This window comes from Myotis lucifugus, unplaced genomic scaffold (genome assembly GCF_000147115.1).
Source record: "Myotis lucifugus unplaced genomic scaffold, Myoluc2.0 scaffold_63, whole genome shotgun sequence".
NCBI lineage: Eukaryota > Metazoa > Chordata > Mammalia > Chiroptera > Vespertilionidae > Myotis > Myotis lucifugus.
Genome location: NW_005871111.1, coordinates 1,765,581 through 1,782,325, shown reverse-complemented (window position 1 = coordinate 1,782,325; position 16,745 = coordinate 1,765,581). Strand labels below are relative to the sequence as shown.

Genomic DNA, 16,745 nt, shown 5'->3' with positions numbered 1-16,745 from the left:
CCTCTCCCTTCCTCTCTGTAAAAAACCAATAAAATATATTTATAAAAAAAGAGTTTCAGTAGTAATTTTTTACCTTACTAGTTAACACATGGGATAATAATGGTGTCAGCTATGCTTTTAAAGAAAGGTTATACATTTAGGAATCTGTGGATTCAGATTTTCCCCCACCAGCAAATATTTACCTATTTGACAGTAATAGACAAAATAGCATATGTTTTTGTCCCTTCCCAATAAATTAGAAACCAACTATACTTATAGATTACTCTAAAAGTCATTTGGAAAGTTCATATATGATGTAATCTCTAAATTCATTCTTATTACCTACCTGCTTTTCTCTCTTTCCACTCTTTTTTTTTTTTAAATGCATTTTTGACTTACAAAGTTTTTTTTTTTTAAATATATTTTATTGATTTTTTACAGAGAGGAAGGGAGAGGGAGAGTCAGAAACATCGATGGGAGAGAAACATCGATCAGCTGCCTCCTGCACACCTCCCACTGGGGATGTGCCTGCAACCCAGGTACATGCCCTTGACCGGAATCGAACCTGGGACTCTTCAGTCCGCAGGCCGATGCTCTATCCACCGAGCCAAACCGGTTTCGGCTCTTTCCACTCTTATACCTCTCCCCCCCACCCCCCTTCCTCCAAGAAGCTCACATCACTCGTTCCATTCTAGCATTCTTATTGAACTACTTTTTTTGGGAGGAACTATGAGTTTCTCTTTATTCTCATTTTCCACTGTAGCTTTGTAATCCTTTTTAAAGCACTCTGCTAAAGGGTGTAAGGATAAATAATGTGAAGTTCTACTTTTTAATTGCTTAGTTCCTTGCAAGGAGATTGGTAAATAGATTTCACAATTTGATAGATGCCATGATTAAGGTATTGTTCAATTATTGCAATGAAGTAGAAAAGAGCTACCAGACAGAGTTAAAGAATATAGAGGGTGGGGCAAAAGTATGTTTATAGTTGTGAGTTTATTCTTGTGTTATTATTTATTATTTAATACAATAATAATTATTAATTATTTGCCATATGAACAACTAACTGTCAACCTACTTTTGTCCCACTCTGTACACTTTCTTTATTGGCTGACATTGACCTGCGTTGGGACATTTATACAAAATAAGAGACAGCAAAGCATACTCCAATCAAATGTGAAGTTTTTCTTTTCTTTCTTTTCTTTTGTTAATCCTCACCTGAGGATATTTTTCCATTGATTTTTAGGGAAATTGGGAGAGAGGGAAAGACAGAGAGAAACATTGATGTGAGAGAAATACATTGATTGGTTGCCTCCTGCCGAGCTGGGGAGGAGCCTGTAAACAAGGTACATGCTGCCCTTGCCCGGAATTGAACCCAGGACCCTTTGGTCCGCAGGCCGACGCTCTATCCACTGAACCAAACCAGCTAGGGTGAAAGTGAAGTTTTTCTTATTCCTCCCCGATTCCTCAAGAAGGTTGCAAAGGTGCCCCTAAAGAGTGAGAGTGTACCAGGCCTGAGAAGCCAAATTCTTGATACTTAACTGTACCTTTTTCTTCTCCACCGAATTTTATAGTTGAGGGTTGCATCGCCACTATTTAAGAAAAACTGACTTTGCAATTTATGTGCTTCTTTTTAAAGAGAATGTTTACAAACCAGGCTTTCCTACTGTTGAAAGTCAGCAAAGCCAGATTCTTCGTATACTACGGTGAAAAGCAGTCTGGCTACTCTGCCTGTCTGAACTAGCCTCCTAGGAACTCCATTTCTTTGAACGTATATGGATAAACACAGAGTGCTTGGAAAGCACAAAGGAGTGTCTTACCTAAGTGAAATAGAATAGAAATAATCAGGCAGGGCTTTATGGAGGCCGTGATACACTGATTGAAGGGTATTTGCTCCATCTGTACTTCATATTTAATTTGCTAGTTTTCCTCATTAAGCCAGAGTAATAATAACTAAAGAGTCTAAGCTAAATCATTTGTATCTCTAAAATATAAGGACATTTTCTTGCACACTTAATACTGTTTTCACACATTAAAAGTAAACAAACCAATAATTCTTAATTATGTAATACCTTGCTTCTCTATGTTCAAATATCTCATTAATCCCAGAAATGGTTTTTATAGCTGGTTTCTTCACACCAGTGTCCAAGAACCATTTGTTGCCTGCCTGCCTGCCTCCTTCCCTCCCTCCCTCCCCTCCCCCCTCTCTGCTCCTCCCCTCACCAATCTTTGACTTTGATAGTCACAGCACTGGGACATCATCAGCTATTTTTGTCCTTTTTCTTTTGGAGATTTTTAGTTAGCCCTTTTTTGCGTTGCCTTTGATATACTTTCTTACCTGGTATATTCTCTTACCCTTCTCTTTTTCCCTGACTTCTATCTTAGATATAAACAGTGCCAGTTCCAAGAGGTCTTGTTCTCTTATTTGACATGTTACATTGGAGCTATTTTCTGTGACATTAAAGAAATGGCTCAACTAAGTGCTTTTATTTTAGTCTAAATTCTCCTTATTCACTTTACTCAGGCTGACTGGCGATGAGAGAGACCCAGATTAGCCTATTATCCTTGGGTCATTCTGGAAGTCATGGTTGGATGGTGCATCTGAAAATGAGAGGAGGTTAGAGGAAAGATTAAATGCAACATTACTTTCCCTCAGAATGTGCGTCCTGTGTTGGTTATTTCCAAACATCCTGTGGCGGAGAGAGTTGATAAGGAGACCAATAGGTCAAATATTGGATCATGTTCTTTTGGGAGGGGAAGAAGATATTCTAATTTAGGAGCATAAGTAATTAGGGGATTTCTGACCTACTCTTCTTTCCACTTTTCAGTTGATGTTAATAGCTTATTAGAAGTAAAAAGGACTTCCCTATTGCTTTACTATATGTGTTATCACTAAGTATAGCAAAAATTGTCAGAAAAAGTAATCTGATAAAGTATTTTAACTGTTATCAAGAACTGTATTCATCACATTTCTTGTCTTGCATACTCTGCACCATAGTATGGTTAAGAGATACTGTTTTTTATTTGGGAAAAATTCCTTGTTGCTATTTAATGAAGTCTTTTTATACAGAGATCTCATTGTAAATACATCCCCTGTCTGGGTTGCAGATATTGCTGTTACAGCTCAGTTTGGAAATGGTTCTTATTTTCAGTTATTATCAATTTTCTTTTTTTGGGAAAATTATGTCATACAGAAATAAGACAAATATTTGTAAAATGGGGATTATTTTTTGTATGTCTGGTATGAAAAGATTCTCTTTCTGAAATACTCATTTCCTTTATTTCAAGTTTCACTTCTTAACATATGAAATCAGGGTATGTCTTCCAGTTAATTGATGGTGTGATGGTTAATTGGCAAGAATTTTCTTTCTTAGATATACATGAAGTAATCGCACTACTTAACCCATTAGTGACATCATTAATTTGATGAAATAGCATTTACACATTAGATTATTCATGGTGTAGGCCCAGAAACAGTGAGGTAAGGGCATAGTGAGTTGAGTAACACTGAAGAAGATAGACATAGAATATTTGTTCTTTGTCTCTCTCTTTTTGAAGATTTCTTCATATTCTCATCTTGACAAAAAGATCAGGAGATTATAAGGCCTTTCAACTAAATTTAATAAACACTCCAAACATATAGTTTCATTAAAAGGGCAAAGGGGAGTCCTGAATTGAAATGAATGTTCTTATCTTTTCATATCCAGAAGTGTACAGAATTTGCCCTTGGCCCTCTCTTCAATCTGTATTACCCTTCTTAAAGATTTCATTCCTTATCTAGTTTTCATTTCTAACCTATAATTATTGTCTTCATGTTCTTTTCTTCCTCCTGTGTCTGTTCTGAGTTAACCTTGTTTGCTTATTTACTTATTTTGTTTAATTGAGTTTTTGGGGGAGCAGTTTTAGATTTACAGAAAATTGAGGAGAAAATATAGAGTTCCCATGTAGTTCTCATAGAAACTTCCCTACCAAGTTTCTCCTGTTATAACTTCTTGCATTTGTGTGGTACATTTATCATAATTGATGAGCCAAAATTGATACATTATTATTAAGCCCATAGATTACATTTTATTCTTTGTGTTGTACATTCTATAGGTGTTGACATTTATCTACCATTATAGTATCATACAGAATAGTTTCACCACCCTAAAAGTCCCCTATGCACTACTTACTCATCCCTTCCTTTTCTGACCCCCTGCACTCCCTGGCAACCACTAACCTTTTTATTGTTACTGTAGTTTTGCCTTTTCTAGAATATCATATAGTTGAAATCATATGTAGCCTTTTTAGATTGGCTTCTTTCACTTAGCAGTATTCTTTTATATCTTTTTATAGCTTGATAGGATATTTTTAAAATATTGCTGAATGATATTCAATTGTATGGGCTATATTATAGTTTACCTATTGAAGGACATCTTGGTTACTTCCAAGTTTTGGCAAGTATGAATAATGAATTAGCCTTTTATAAAACACAACTGTGATCTAAAATACCTTAAGTTACCCATAGAAAAAAGAGTTGAGGCAGTTCAGTATCTTGAACCTTAAAGAATGATGGCTCTTTTACATTATATCAAAAATTTCTGTTATGAGTAGTTGGCTTATAACAATGTTCAATAAATGTGTGTGGAATGATTGAATATATAAAAAAGCAAGGAGATATGAAATGAGGAGAAGGGGAAAAGGTTATATAAAAAATCTGGATAATTTTTAGAAAATGAGATGTTTAGAAATTTAGCTGGAAATTTGAATGGGGACCAAGATGTTCAGGGCTCTGAGCTTCAAAACCCTTCAGAACAAAAGTATCATCAGGCTGGTCAAAAGTATCATCCAGAAACCAGGTCATGAAGCCTGTTTCACTTTATGTGCTATGGAAATGATAGGAAGAAAGAGTGAAAGAAGAGAAGGCAAGTTTTATAAAATAGAGAATTGGCCAGTTGATTGATGCTCATAGGGTAGAAGTTAGGCATTGACATCAGGAAAATAATTGCTTAAAAACTGTGGATAGTGGTCTTTATTTTGTATTGCTGAGTTATATTTTCTACTTAATAAAAATATTACTAATGTGAGGAAGTTGTTTAGTTACAGGATTTAGGATACGCTGAATATTTTGGTTTATAGTTTTTTGGAATCTAAGGAATATAGATATGAGCTATAAAGTCACTTGAATATCTAAAATATTTTGTTTTAGAAATGCTATTTAAGTAAATATATTATATACTAGTATGCCCCCAAGGGTCAAAACTGACTTGAATTTGTGGAACTTCTAAACTCTAATCCTGATTCAAAATAAAGACTTACCTGTCAGGTTATGTTATGGTAATGCCTTAGTGGTTTACTTCATTGTCAATAAGTAATACTATATTTTTCATAGGGCTGAACATACAGCTGTTTTGAGTACCATTTGTTAACTATTTTAGGGAAAACAAAAAAAATGAAACCACTGCCTCTGTTTATGTAGATTGTACATGACACATGGAAAAATAAATAGGAGGAAAGTGCAAGTTAGGTTATGATACATGCTCATGTTATGATAAAAGGCTTTTAAAGAAGGGTGATATTTTTATTTATAGTGAGTCAAGAAGTTTGTTGTATAGAGGTCTTGGCATTTAAGTTTCACCCTTAAAACAAGTTAAGGGTAAAATTGAATTTGTGGATACAGGAGAGAAACAGTGTTCTAGGAAGCAACTTAAGTTCAATGACAAGAATTTGGGAAAGGTGCTTAGGGTCAGAGTATGGAAAGCTATTAAATGTCATTATATGAAAGTATAATGACATTTTTTAGTAGTTAAGAAAAACAGGGAATCGTTTTCTGGAGCATGAATGAAGAGCTAGTAATATTAGAAAGGAAAAAAAAGGGTTTTTTTTCCTTCCTAATTCTTATATGTTAATTTGTTAATCAAATATTTTAGAATTAATTTTATATCCTTAAAATATATACTTTAATGTATGCATATATTTATAGCTTCTAGCTCTATCGTAAGCCCAAGTATATTCCCTGATATGCCATATATGAAAAAAGCCTTATGTAAGTTGTCTGTCAGTCTTATACCCTACATCAGCATTATAAAGATGTTCTTCTGTAATTGTAAGCAGTATTTACTGATACCTTATAAATTTATAGTTTTATTGACATGCTGAGGTTTTGTTGTTTTTCAAATGAGTCTTTAGTATACTTACCTTTTTAAACCTAGTTTGTTTTCTTTTTAAAAATAATGTATTTGCTTTCTTTGTTATAGAACTGTGGCTGCTGAAGTTAGGAAGCAGATCTCTGGGCAGTACAGTGGTTCTCCTCAACTGCTTAAAAACCTCAACATTGTTGGCAATATATCCCATCATACCACAGTAAGTAGCATATTTAAAATATGGATATGATATGTTACTGGTATATTACTAACTAGGCCATGAAAAAATAGTGGAAAGATAAGAGCCAGTAGATTGGATAGCATCACTAGTTTCATAACCTTATTTATTGTTTCCTCACTCTTCCCTGAAATATGAGTTGGGGAAGAGTGTTAGGAGGTATTATAGAAGTGTTGATTTCCTAGTCAATTCTGAAACTACATTCAGGATTTAATCAATTCTGAAATTTTAACTTTGTTTTTATGCCATTGACTTGTTGAGGAAATTGGGTTAGTTGTCTTGTAGTATTTCTTGCCTTTTGGATTTTATGTTTGCTTCCTTGTAGACTTATTTCTCTATCTCTTGTACTTCCTGTAACTGATTAGATTCTGTGCAGCTTTTTTGAAATTTTTTCCTTGTAGACTTGTTTTTCTACTTCTGTATTTCCTGTAACTGATTAGATTCTGGCTCAACTTTTTAAAACAGCTTTATTGAAATTTAATTTACATACCATACAAGTTCACCCACTTAATGTACAATTCAATGGATTTAATATATTCGTAGATATGTGCAACCATTGCTACAGTCAAGTTAGAATATTTTTATCACCTCAAAAAAACAACACACAACCCTTTAGCTATCACCTTCTTACCCCCTTTACGCCAGCTCCAAACAACCACTAATTAAATGCCAGAAGTTTTGATGGCATGCTGCCAAGGATTGAAAGAGATCTTTACTCTATGTCAGCCAAAATAAAAATAAAAATAAAATAAACATGTCAGCCAAAATTCCAGTGCAATGATTGCTGAAGTTAGACAAGTTCTCACATTGCCTGTGAGAGATTCTGTAGTGCTTCCCTATTACTTCTCTTTGTCACCCTTTAACCCTGCTTACTGCCCCATCATTCACTGTCTCTTATAAAATCATGTTGCAATCTCCTTCTTTTTGTCAGTGAATACAGGATCTTTCTTTGGAATCTTGTAAAATAATTTATAGTTGTAAGGAGCTCACACTACATCCCAAGACTAACCCAGGCTGCTGTCTCCCCATGGGCATCAGAGGGAATGGAGATGGTTATAGCAAAAATAAATTTGTTTCCTTGATCTAGCTAACATTACACCTAGAAAGCCACTGACCTTCTCTATGAATTATAGAAACAAGACCAATTATCCTCTATATGATTTAATGTTTTTAAGAGAGTGTCATAGCTTCCTATGACACTTACCCTAACACTCTTTTTAAAAAAAAATTATTTTAGGGAGAGGGAGAGAAAGATAGAAACATCAATGATGAGAGAGAATCATTGATTGGCTGCCTCCTGCACACCCCCTACTGGGGATCGAGCCTGCAACCTGGGCATGTACCCTTGGCTGGAATTGAACCCGGGACCCTTCAGTCCACAGAGCCAACGCTCTATACACTGAGCCAAACTGGCTAGGGCCTAACACTTACTCTTGATACGATTGGTATTTTGAGGAAAGATTAATTTTGAATTAGACATGTGTAAGGTCTCCCAACTTTTGTCATTATATTTATTGAATATTCATTTGTGATACTTTAAATCTTAAAAATTATACTGCCCCCAAAATAATACCTGGGTGGAGAAGCATTGACTTCAATTTTTAAAAAATGTTCTTTAAAAATTTTTTATCTATATATCTATCTGGTGTTAAAATATACATAACATAAAATTTACCAGCTCATTTCTAAATGTATAATTCAGTGGTATTAAGTATATTCACAGTGTTGTGCAACTATTACCACTAGCTATTTCCAGAAATTTTTTATCCCAAAATGAAACCGTTTATCCATTAAACAATAATTCCCTATTCTCTCTCCTCTCAATCCTTGGTAACCTCTATTTTCTATATCTGAATCTGTCTATTCTATGTACCTCATATAAGTAGAATTGTACAATGTTTGTCTTTTGTATCTGGCTTATTTCACTCAGCATAATGTCTTCAAAGTTCATCCATGTTGTATCAGCCTATATAATAAAAGTGTAATATGCTAAGTGTCTGACCAATTGGCCGACCATTCGGTCGACTGCTCAACCAGTCACTATGACGTGCACTGACCACCAGGGGGCAGATGCTCTGACCAGTAGGTTAGCTTGCTGCTGAGGTCTGGCCGATTGGGACTGGGTGAGAGGGCCAGACACACCTTGGACCCCTCCCACGGTCCTTCTCCGGCCAGCCGGCCAACCTCCCTCGGTCCCTCCCTGGCCCCAATTGCCAGCCAGGCTGAGGGACCCCACCTGTGCACAAATTCGTGCACCGGGCCTCTAGTGTGCTATCATTTCAAAGGCTGAATAATATTTCATTGTATGTGTAAACCACATTTTGTTTGTCCATTCATCAGTTGATAGACATTGAGTTGTTTACATCTTCTGGCTATGGGTAATAATGCTGCTATGAACATGAGTGTGCAAAATCAGTTTGAGTCTTTATTTCAGTTTTTTGGGGTATATACCTAGAAGTGAAATTGGTACATCATATGGTAATTCTGTGTGTTTTTGTATTTTTTTCAGAACACCAATGGTCCACATCTGTACATTTGTTATATAATCCTTTATAGTTTTGCCTGAATATTTTTTCTTTCTTGAATCAAAAAAGAAGTTGGGTGTCTTAATAAAAAGTATATTTTCAACTTGGCTAAGGAATGTCCTGAATATTCTGTTATTACTAATAGAAACTTTTAATGTGGTCTGTGAATTAGTTTCCTTTGGCTGCTGTGATAACTTACCACAAACTGGGTAGCTTAAAACAAAAGAAATTTATTTTCTCACAGTGCTTATGTCCAAATCAGCATCAATGGACTGAAATCAAGGTTTTGGCAAGGCCTCACTCCCTTTGGAGGATCTAGAAGAGGATTAGTTCCTTGCCTCTTCCAGATTCCGATGGCTGCTTGTAACTGCATCACTTCTGTCTTTAAGGCCAAAATCTTTAGATCTGTCTTTGTTATGTCTTCATATGGTTTTCTCCTCTGTGTGGCCCAACTCTTCCTATCTTCATATAAAGCTGTATATGATTGCATTTGTGACTCACTCAAATAATTGAGGATAATGTCCACATTATAGATCATACCTTTTATTTTTATTTATTTTTTAAATATTTCTTTTATTGATTTCAGAGAGGGAAAGAGAGAAACATCAATGATGAGAGAGAATCATTGATTGGCTGCTTCCTGCACGCACCCTACTGGGGCAAGCCAGGCACGTGCCCTTGACCAGAATCGAACCTAGGACCTTTCAGTCTGCAGGCCGACGCTCTAGTCACTGAGCCAAACTGGCTAGGGCTATCTTAATTTTTTGTCATGAAAGGTCCATGGATTGGTACAGGGAGATCTTTTGGAGGGCCATTTTTTAGCTTACCGCAGTCTGGTTATATGTTTTTGCTAGGATAATCAACAATAGCAACAAATAAAATAAAAGTACTATTTAGAAACTTAGAAATGAAAATTCCAAAGATATAAAAAAGAAAAAAGAATTCCTCAATGAGCATTTTGTCACTGTAAAGTATTATAAACTGTTAATGATCATTGCTGGCTTTACGTGAGAGGCATGGATAAAGTCTAAGCAAGAGGATTAAAGAGATTATAACCCAAAACCTCATAGTTTCTTTAGTGCATCTGTTGACAATTTAGAAGTAATTAGGTTAAAACTTATTATATTTTAAAGAATAAAAATTTTTTGCTTAAAGTTTTAAAATTCTTAACATTTGCCTCTTCCTTTCCATTCACCTCTTATTCCCTACCACCTCCCTCCCCACCCCCCTTTATAAAGGTGCCCCTTACAGAAGCAGTGGATGCAGTGGATTTGGAAGAGTACCTTGCTACTCATCCTTTAGGTGTGGATTCTGGGCCTTTAAGGGAGTTGGTTGAATTCCCTCCAGATGATATTGAAGTTGTTCATAGTCCTAGGGACTGCAGAACCCTTGTTTCAGCTGTACCTGAAGAAAGGTAAGGAAACATTAACCTATTTTTGGTTTCAGTAACTACAGAAAGGCTACGATCCATTATTTGATTTATATCCTATTTCTTATGGTGGGGTTATTTCCTGTTATACAAACATAGAGCTATAGCAACCAAATTCACAACATCGCTGCTTTTCTGTCTAAATTACAAATGTTTTCTTTTTTAAAATAGTGAAATGGATCCACATGTTAGAGATTGTATAAGAAGTTATACAGAAGACTGGGCAATTGTGATAAGAAAGTAAGTTATATGTTTATTATAGCATTTAAAAATACTAAGTAGGATCTATAAATGGATTAAGGTAAATTAATAATAATTATGAAACCTGAAAATTTCTTTAAACAAATAGCTGAAGAAGCAAAGGATGTCTTCAGCTAGATGTCTTCTCTCTAGGAGTTCCACAATTACTTTTACTTACTTTTCTTATAAAATAACTAGAGGCCCGATGCACGAAGATTCGTGCAAGAATGGGCCTTCCTTCCCCTGGCTGCTGGCACCACCTTTGCTCTGGCTGGAGCCGACTTTCCGCCTTCACTCCAGCCCGGAGCCACCTTTCTGCCTTTGTTCTGGCCTGGAGCCACCTTTCCGCATTCCCACGCTGCCCAGAGGCCCGGAGCGGCTGGGGCAGTTGCGGAACGCAAGCGTCCCGCCCCTGGCTGCTCGGCACCTGCATATGCAAATTAATCCACCAGCTTTGTTGGGTAATTTGCATACTCACTCCTGATTGGCCGGTGGGTGTCGCAAAGGTATGGTCAATTTGCATCTTTCTCTTTTATTAGTGTAGATAGGTTTGTGGAGATAATATTTCCATGTTATCATAGATCACTAATAACTGATAGTATATAATTAAAATAATTTGTAGTCTAATTCTTTTGGGAAATCATAGATAGTTATTGATGAATAATTTTATTATTAAAAAAGAATTCAATTTATTGAAACTTAAGTAGTTAAGTTAAAATTTTTTTAATATATTTTTATTGATTTCAGAGAGGAAGGGAGAGGGTGAGAAAGATAGAAACATCAATGATAAGAGAGAATCATTGATCAGCTGCCTCCTGCACATCCCCTACTGGGATTGAGCCCACAACCCCAGCATGTGCCCTTGACTAGAATTGAACCCGGGATCCTTCAGTCTGTAGGTCGACGCTCTGTTCACTGAGCCAAACCAGCTAGGGCTTAAGTTATATTTAATAGCCACTTTTCCAGATCAAGCTGTTTGAGATATCTGTGCCTTTTATTAACTGAATTTTTTTTTTAAAGATCAGGTTTTTGTTTTGTTTTGTATTTTAAATGTATTTTTATTGATTTCAGAGAGGACGAGAGAGAGGGAGAGATAGAAATATCAATGATGAATGAGAATCATTGATCAGCTGCCTCCTGCATGCCCCACACTGGGAACCGAGCCCACAACCTGGGCATGTGCCCTGACCTGGAATCAAACCTGGAACCCTTCAGTCCACAGACCGATGCTCTATCCACTGAGCCAAACCAGCTAGGGCATAAATTTTTACAAGTCTTTTATCTATCCATTCAATCAGGTAAATATTTGTTGGGGTCCAGCCCCAGCGGTCCAGGGGTTCCCAAAGGTGTGGATGGAGTCAGCGAAGAAGAAATGACATGGAGGCAGCGTTCAGATGATCAGCATAGCCAGGTTCTCCAGCCAGGTTCTCTAGCCAGGTTCTCTAGCCAGGTTCTCTCTTTATTCTCCTGTTACATCTGTATTTATACCATTTGATTTTAATCCTATCCATTCGATTCCAAAGGTTAGGGCGTTTGTTATATCCATTCCAAGGTCACTACTCTACTGTTCTGTTAAGCTACAAGGAAGTAACTGAAGGAGATTATCCTAAGTAAAGATTATGTAACTTAAGTGTGATTGTTCGTAGTTAAGGTGATTAACTACCCGCCTGGTACTTAGTTAAGGGGTTTTACTGATTTATTCCCTTCCTTAGTCCTGTTAATCCCTAACTCTAGGGAAAAATCCCCACCTGGGGAAACAACCTTTCTTGGGGAGGTGGCCTTGGTTAGAACACATAGCGCTAAGAAGGGGAGCAAACATATTAAGAACAGTATGCCAGGTCCCTTGAAACATATGCTGTGCAGATGTTTCTTCCCTGCAGCGACTGTGTCAAGCAACAAGGATGGACTGGCCTCCGGCAAATATTTATAAAAAATAATGTTTTATTCTACCACAAAATTTATTTTTCTCATGTATAGTTTTGAAATATAACATTAGATTAAGAAATAAAATAGACTCCTGTGAACATGGTGTTATCTGCGGCACAGAACTTGCACCTGCCATGCCCTAACCACAGAGGCCAGGGGGTCTGAGGGCTGGTGCTGTCAGGATGCTGTGCACCAGCCCCAGTCTACTTTCCCTGTGTAAATTCACAGAGAAACATGAATGGATAACAACAGAAAATGATATTAGAACAGTGGGAGTCAGCAATTTTGCACAGGAAGCTTTGGGAGATGTTATATACTGTACTCTGCCTGAAATTGGGACAAAATTGAACAAATGATGAGTGTAGTGCTCTGGAAAGTGTGACAGCTGCTAGTGAACCCTGTTCTCCTCTGTCAGAAGAAATAACTGAAATTAATGAAGCTCTAGAAAATCCAGGACTTACCAACAAAGCTTGTTATGACGATGGTTGGCAGATCAAGTTGACACTGAGTAACCCTTCAGAACAAGATGAACTAATGAGTGAAGAAGCATGTGAGAAATACATAAAAAGTAGTGAGGAGTGAAAATGGACCCCCCACCTAAATAAAGTAGCATGAAACATCTTGGTCTAGCATAGTTGTCAGAAATTGGTGGTGGATAGGAGATTTTAAAATAGCAATTTTAGTAATACCAATGGAAAAAGAAACTACAAAAATGCTACTGGAAGAAAATACCCCTAACTTTTTAATGATTGCAGATAAACATAATATGCATCTTTTTACAACACTCTATGATTTTTAGGCTGGGCTACAGTTATAATATTCAGAATTCCTGGAATTATCTGTGGTAAAATGTAGTTTTAAAATTTATGTAATTCAAGGATAGCATTGTTATCTTAAACCTTATATAATACCAGAGGCCTGGTGCACGATATTCGTGCACTGGTGGGGAGGGAGGGGTTGTCCCTCAGCCCAGCCTGCACCCTCTCCAATCTGGGATCCCTCTCACATTCCGGGACTGGTGGCTCCCAACCGTTCGCCTGCCTGCCTGCCTGATTGCCCCTAACTGCTTCTTCCTGCCAGCCTGATCACCCCCTAACCACTCCCCTGCCAGCCCAATCGCCCCCAACTGCCCTCCCCTGCCAGCCCGGTTGCCCCCAACTGCCCTCCCCTGCCGGCCCGGTCGCCCCCAAGTGCCCTCCCCTGCAGGCCTAGTCACCGCTAACTGCCCTCCCCTGCTGGCCTGATCGCCCTTAACTGCCCTCCCCTGCCAGCCTGATTGCGCACAACTGCCCTTCCCTGCCGGCCATCTTGTGGCTGTGGGCGCCGCCATCTTTGAGGGCGTGGCAGTCACTTCGCATATTCCCTCCTTATTGGCTGTGGGTGCCCCCATCTTTGCGATGGCGTCAATTAGCATATTCCCTCTTTGTTAGATAGGATTATAACTCCTTAAATCTGTCTCTGGATTTGGGTCAAATACTTAATGATATTTCCACTGAAAATGACTGGCAGTGGAGAAAGTTTTTGTTAGTCCTTACAGTGTCAAATGATGAACAATACTGTCTTAATTTTATAATATTCTGTGTTTACTGGTGCTGTTTTTATACATTGAAGCAACAGTCTTGTAGGAAAACAGGAAAGTTTAATAATAAAACACTCAACTTCAAATAAAACTCCTTTTATTTTGCTACTTTTAAATGAGACTTTTAAGCCTTATTTTTTTAAAGGAAATATGATGACTGACATAGTGGAGAAGTCTTTCATGACTTCTATTCTGTAGTTTTCAGAAATGAAGTACTGTGTGCTGTTGTTCCAGCGACAATGATGTATCCATTGCTTATTGTTTTGCCCTTATGGCTCGTCTTATTTCACTGGATTTAATGTTGTGCTAAGCATCACTCTTGGGGATACTGCTGACACGCTTTTTAGTTTTAGTGTGACCTAATAAAAGCATAGACTTTTACTCTTTCTAAAGAAGAGCTGTTTTTATGAACTTACACTTTTGATAACTATTTCAATAGCCAACTTTTAGACTTTAGGGAAGAGAACTGTCCCTCTGTCAGATAACTCAAAAGTCTTTACTTCTATACATGTATGTTGGAAACTTATAATCAGAAATCTTAATAAAAGATTAATTGTAAAGTATGTTAACCTAGAATTATGGAATTTACTACTTAATTTTAATCATGGTGTAGCTGACCTTGATTTAGGCAACAGGGTCAGGTAGTTAATGTGTATGGGTATTTACTATGTGCTGATCATTTTATTGAGCACTTTATACTCATCTCATTTAAGGTTTCAACAGAAAAGTAGCTTAGGCTCAGAGTAGTTAAGTAAATTCTTCGATCTCCCACAGCCAAACAGTGAGTTAGCGAGATTAGAACATAGGGGCATCAGATTCCAAAGCTTATACATATTTTTTGTTATACTAGATATTATTTATTATCTACAGTGGTAAATGGAAGACAAAAAGGGTTCTTTTAATAGACTAGAAGTTTTAAAGTATCCCTGGAAGATAGAACTATACATGGTTGGACAAAAGTAGGTTTGCAGTTCATATGGAAAATAATTAAGAAATAATAATACAAGAATAAATTCTGTGTTTCCTGTACTCACAACTGTAAACCTACTTTAGCCGCGCACCCTGTATATAGTGTTTTAAGCTCAGAAGCAGTGAATATAGGCAGTGGAAGAGTGGCCTAGGGTACTGTTGGCATTTGTTTGCTTAGAAACCCCTGCACCATGTGCCTTTTTAAAGAGAGCAGCACTTTTGGGGGCTTGAGTTGATAGTACGGTGCCCAGAGAGGGCAAACCTTGTAAGAAGGAGCCCTTATTCCCAGAAGACAAGGTACTGACAGACTGCCTGGCAGCATGACTTGCCTCTTCTCCATAACTACTGGATATGGACTGGGTTGAGCAGATACAGTATTTCCAGACAGATATGGGGATACAAATTCAAAAGTAAGTATAGAACTCAGAATTGCCAAGTATTTGATGAAAATCATTGCATTTGAAAAGAATTATGAAACTACGAATAAAAAACTAGCAATTATGAAACAGTTAATGGACTACTTATCAGGACATATAAGTATATAGTATATAATTAATATCTTCAAAGAGATGTGAACAGATATGGTAGCCAGACAAATGTCTTTGGAAATTAAAATTTTTTTCAATGAGAAATACTAAAAACTCAGCAGATGTGCTTAATGGCAGAGTAGATGTGATGGAAGAGTGGAATAGATGAAGACATAAATCTTCCATAATTCAGCACAAAGGAGAAAGAGACAGAAAGTACTTTATTTATTTACTCATTCATCAAGTACTTAACTGAGAGTCTAGTGTGTGCCAGGCACTATACTAAGCAATCAACAAAACGAAATTTCTGCCCTCATGGAGCTTACATTCTAGTTGGGGATGAGGGCAATGGACAATAAACAAACACTGATAAATAATATATACTAGATTTGATGGACGTAAATCTTGTGGAGAAAAAAAACATAGCGTGAGGGGGATAGGGAGAGCCAAGATTATGGACTAAATTTTCTAATTTATGTAAGTAATCTGATAAAGATGAATTTGAACAAAGACCTGAAGGAATTAAAATAGTGAGCACTTTGGATATCTGGGGGAAGAGTGCATTAGGTAGAGGGGAGAACAGTACATGCAAAGGCTTCATATTAAAAGCCTGCTAGGAATGTTCAAGGAATAGAAAAAAGGTCAGTGTGTCTGGAACAGAATAAATGAGGGTGAGAATGCCATGATAGGAAGTCATAGAAATGGTAATGTGTGTGGTTAGATGGGTAATTATGTAGAGCTTTATCTTAGCAATTGACCAGAGGACAGAAAGATCCTATATAATAAAGAGGTGATATGTAAATTAACCCCCACGCCCTCACAAGATGGCTGCCTATGACCAGGCTGGCAGGGGGGTTAGTGAGGGACGACCAAACGACTGAACAGCAGGCTGCGTGGGGCGACCAGGCCGACAGAGGGGTTAGCGAGGGGGGATCACATTGGCAGGGGGGGGCAGTTGGGGGTGACCAGGCCAGCAGAGGGGGTAGTTGGGGGTGACCAGGCCGGAAAGGGGGGCAGTTTGGGGCCACCAAGCCAGCAGAGGGGGGCAGTTGGGGGCAACCAGGCTGGCAAGGGGCCAGTTGGGGGTAATTAGGTTGACGGGGGGGGCAGTGAGGGGTGACTAGGCTGGCGGGGGGGCAGTTTGGGGCAACCAGGCCGGCAGGGGAGGCAGTTGGGGGTGATCAGGCCAGCAGGGGGGAGGCAGTAAGGGGTGA

General features: G+C 37.7%; 1 protein-coding gene and 1 pseudogene across 3 annotated transcripts in view; both read left to right on the top strand.

The window, feature by feature from the left end:
- The first annotated feature begins 474 nt into the window (after positions 1 to 474).
- Positions 475 to 16,745, top strand: part of DOCK7 (dedicator of cytokinesis 7) — a 163,422-nt gene continuing 147,151 nt past the window's right edge. For all 3 annotated transcript variants that reach the window (XM_023754662.1, XM_023754661.1, XM_023754665.1), the window contains exons 1-4: positions 475 to 518; positions 6,213 to 6,318; positions 10,100 to 10,275; positions 10,462 to 10,530. In XM_023754662.1, coding sequence (XP_023610430.1) covers positions 502 to 518; positions 6,213 to 6,318; positions 10,100 to 10,275; positions 10,462 to 10,530 — 368 coding nt within the window. In that variant the 5' untranslated portion in view covers positions 475 to 501. The remainder of the gene's footprint in view (positions 519 to 6,212; positions 6,319 to 10,099; positions 10,276 to 10,461; positions 10,531 to 16,745) is intronic.
- LOC102428893 lies at positions 12,432 to 13,359 on the top strand (annotated as a pseudogene).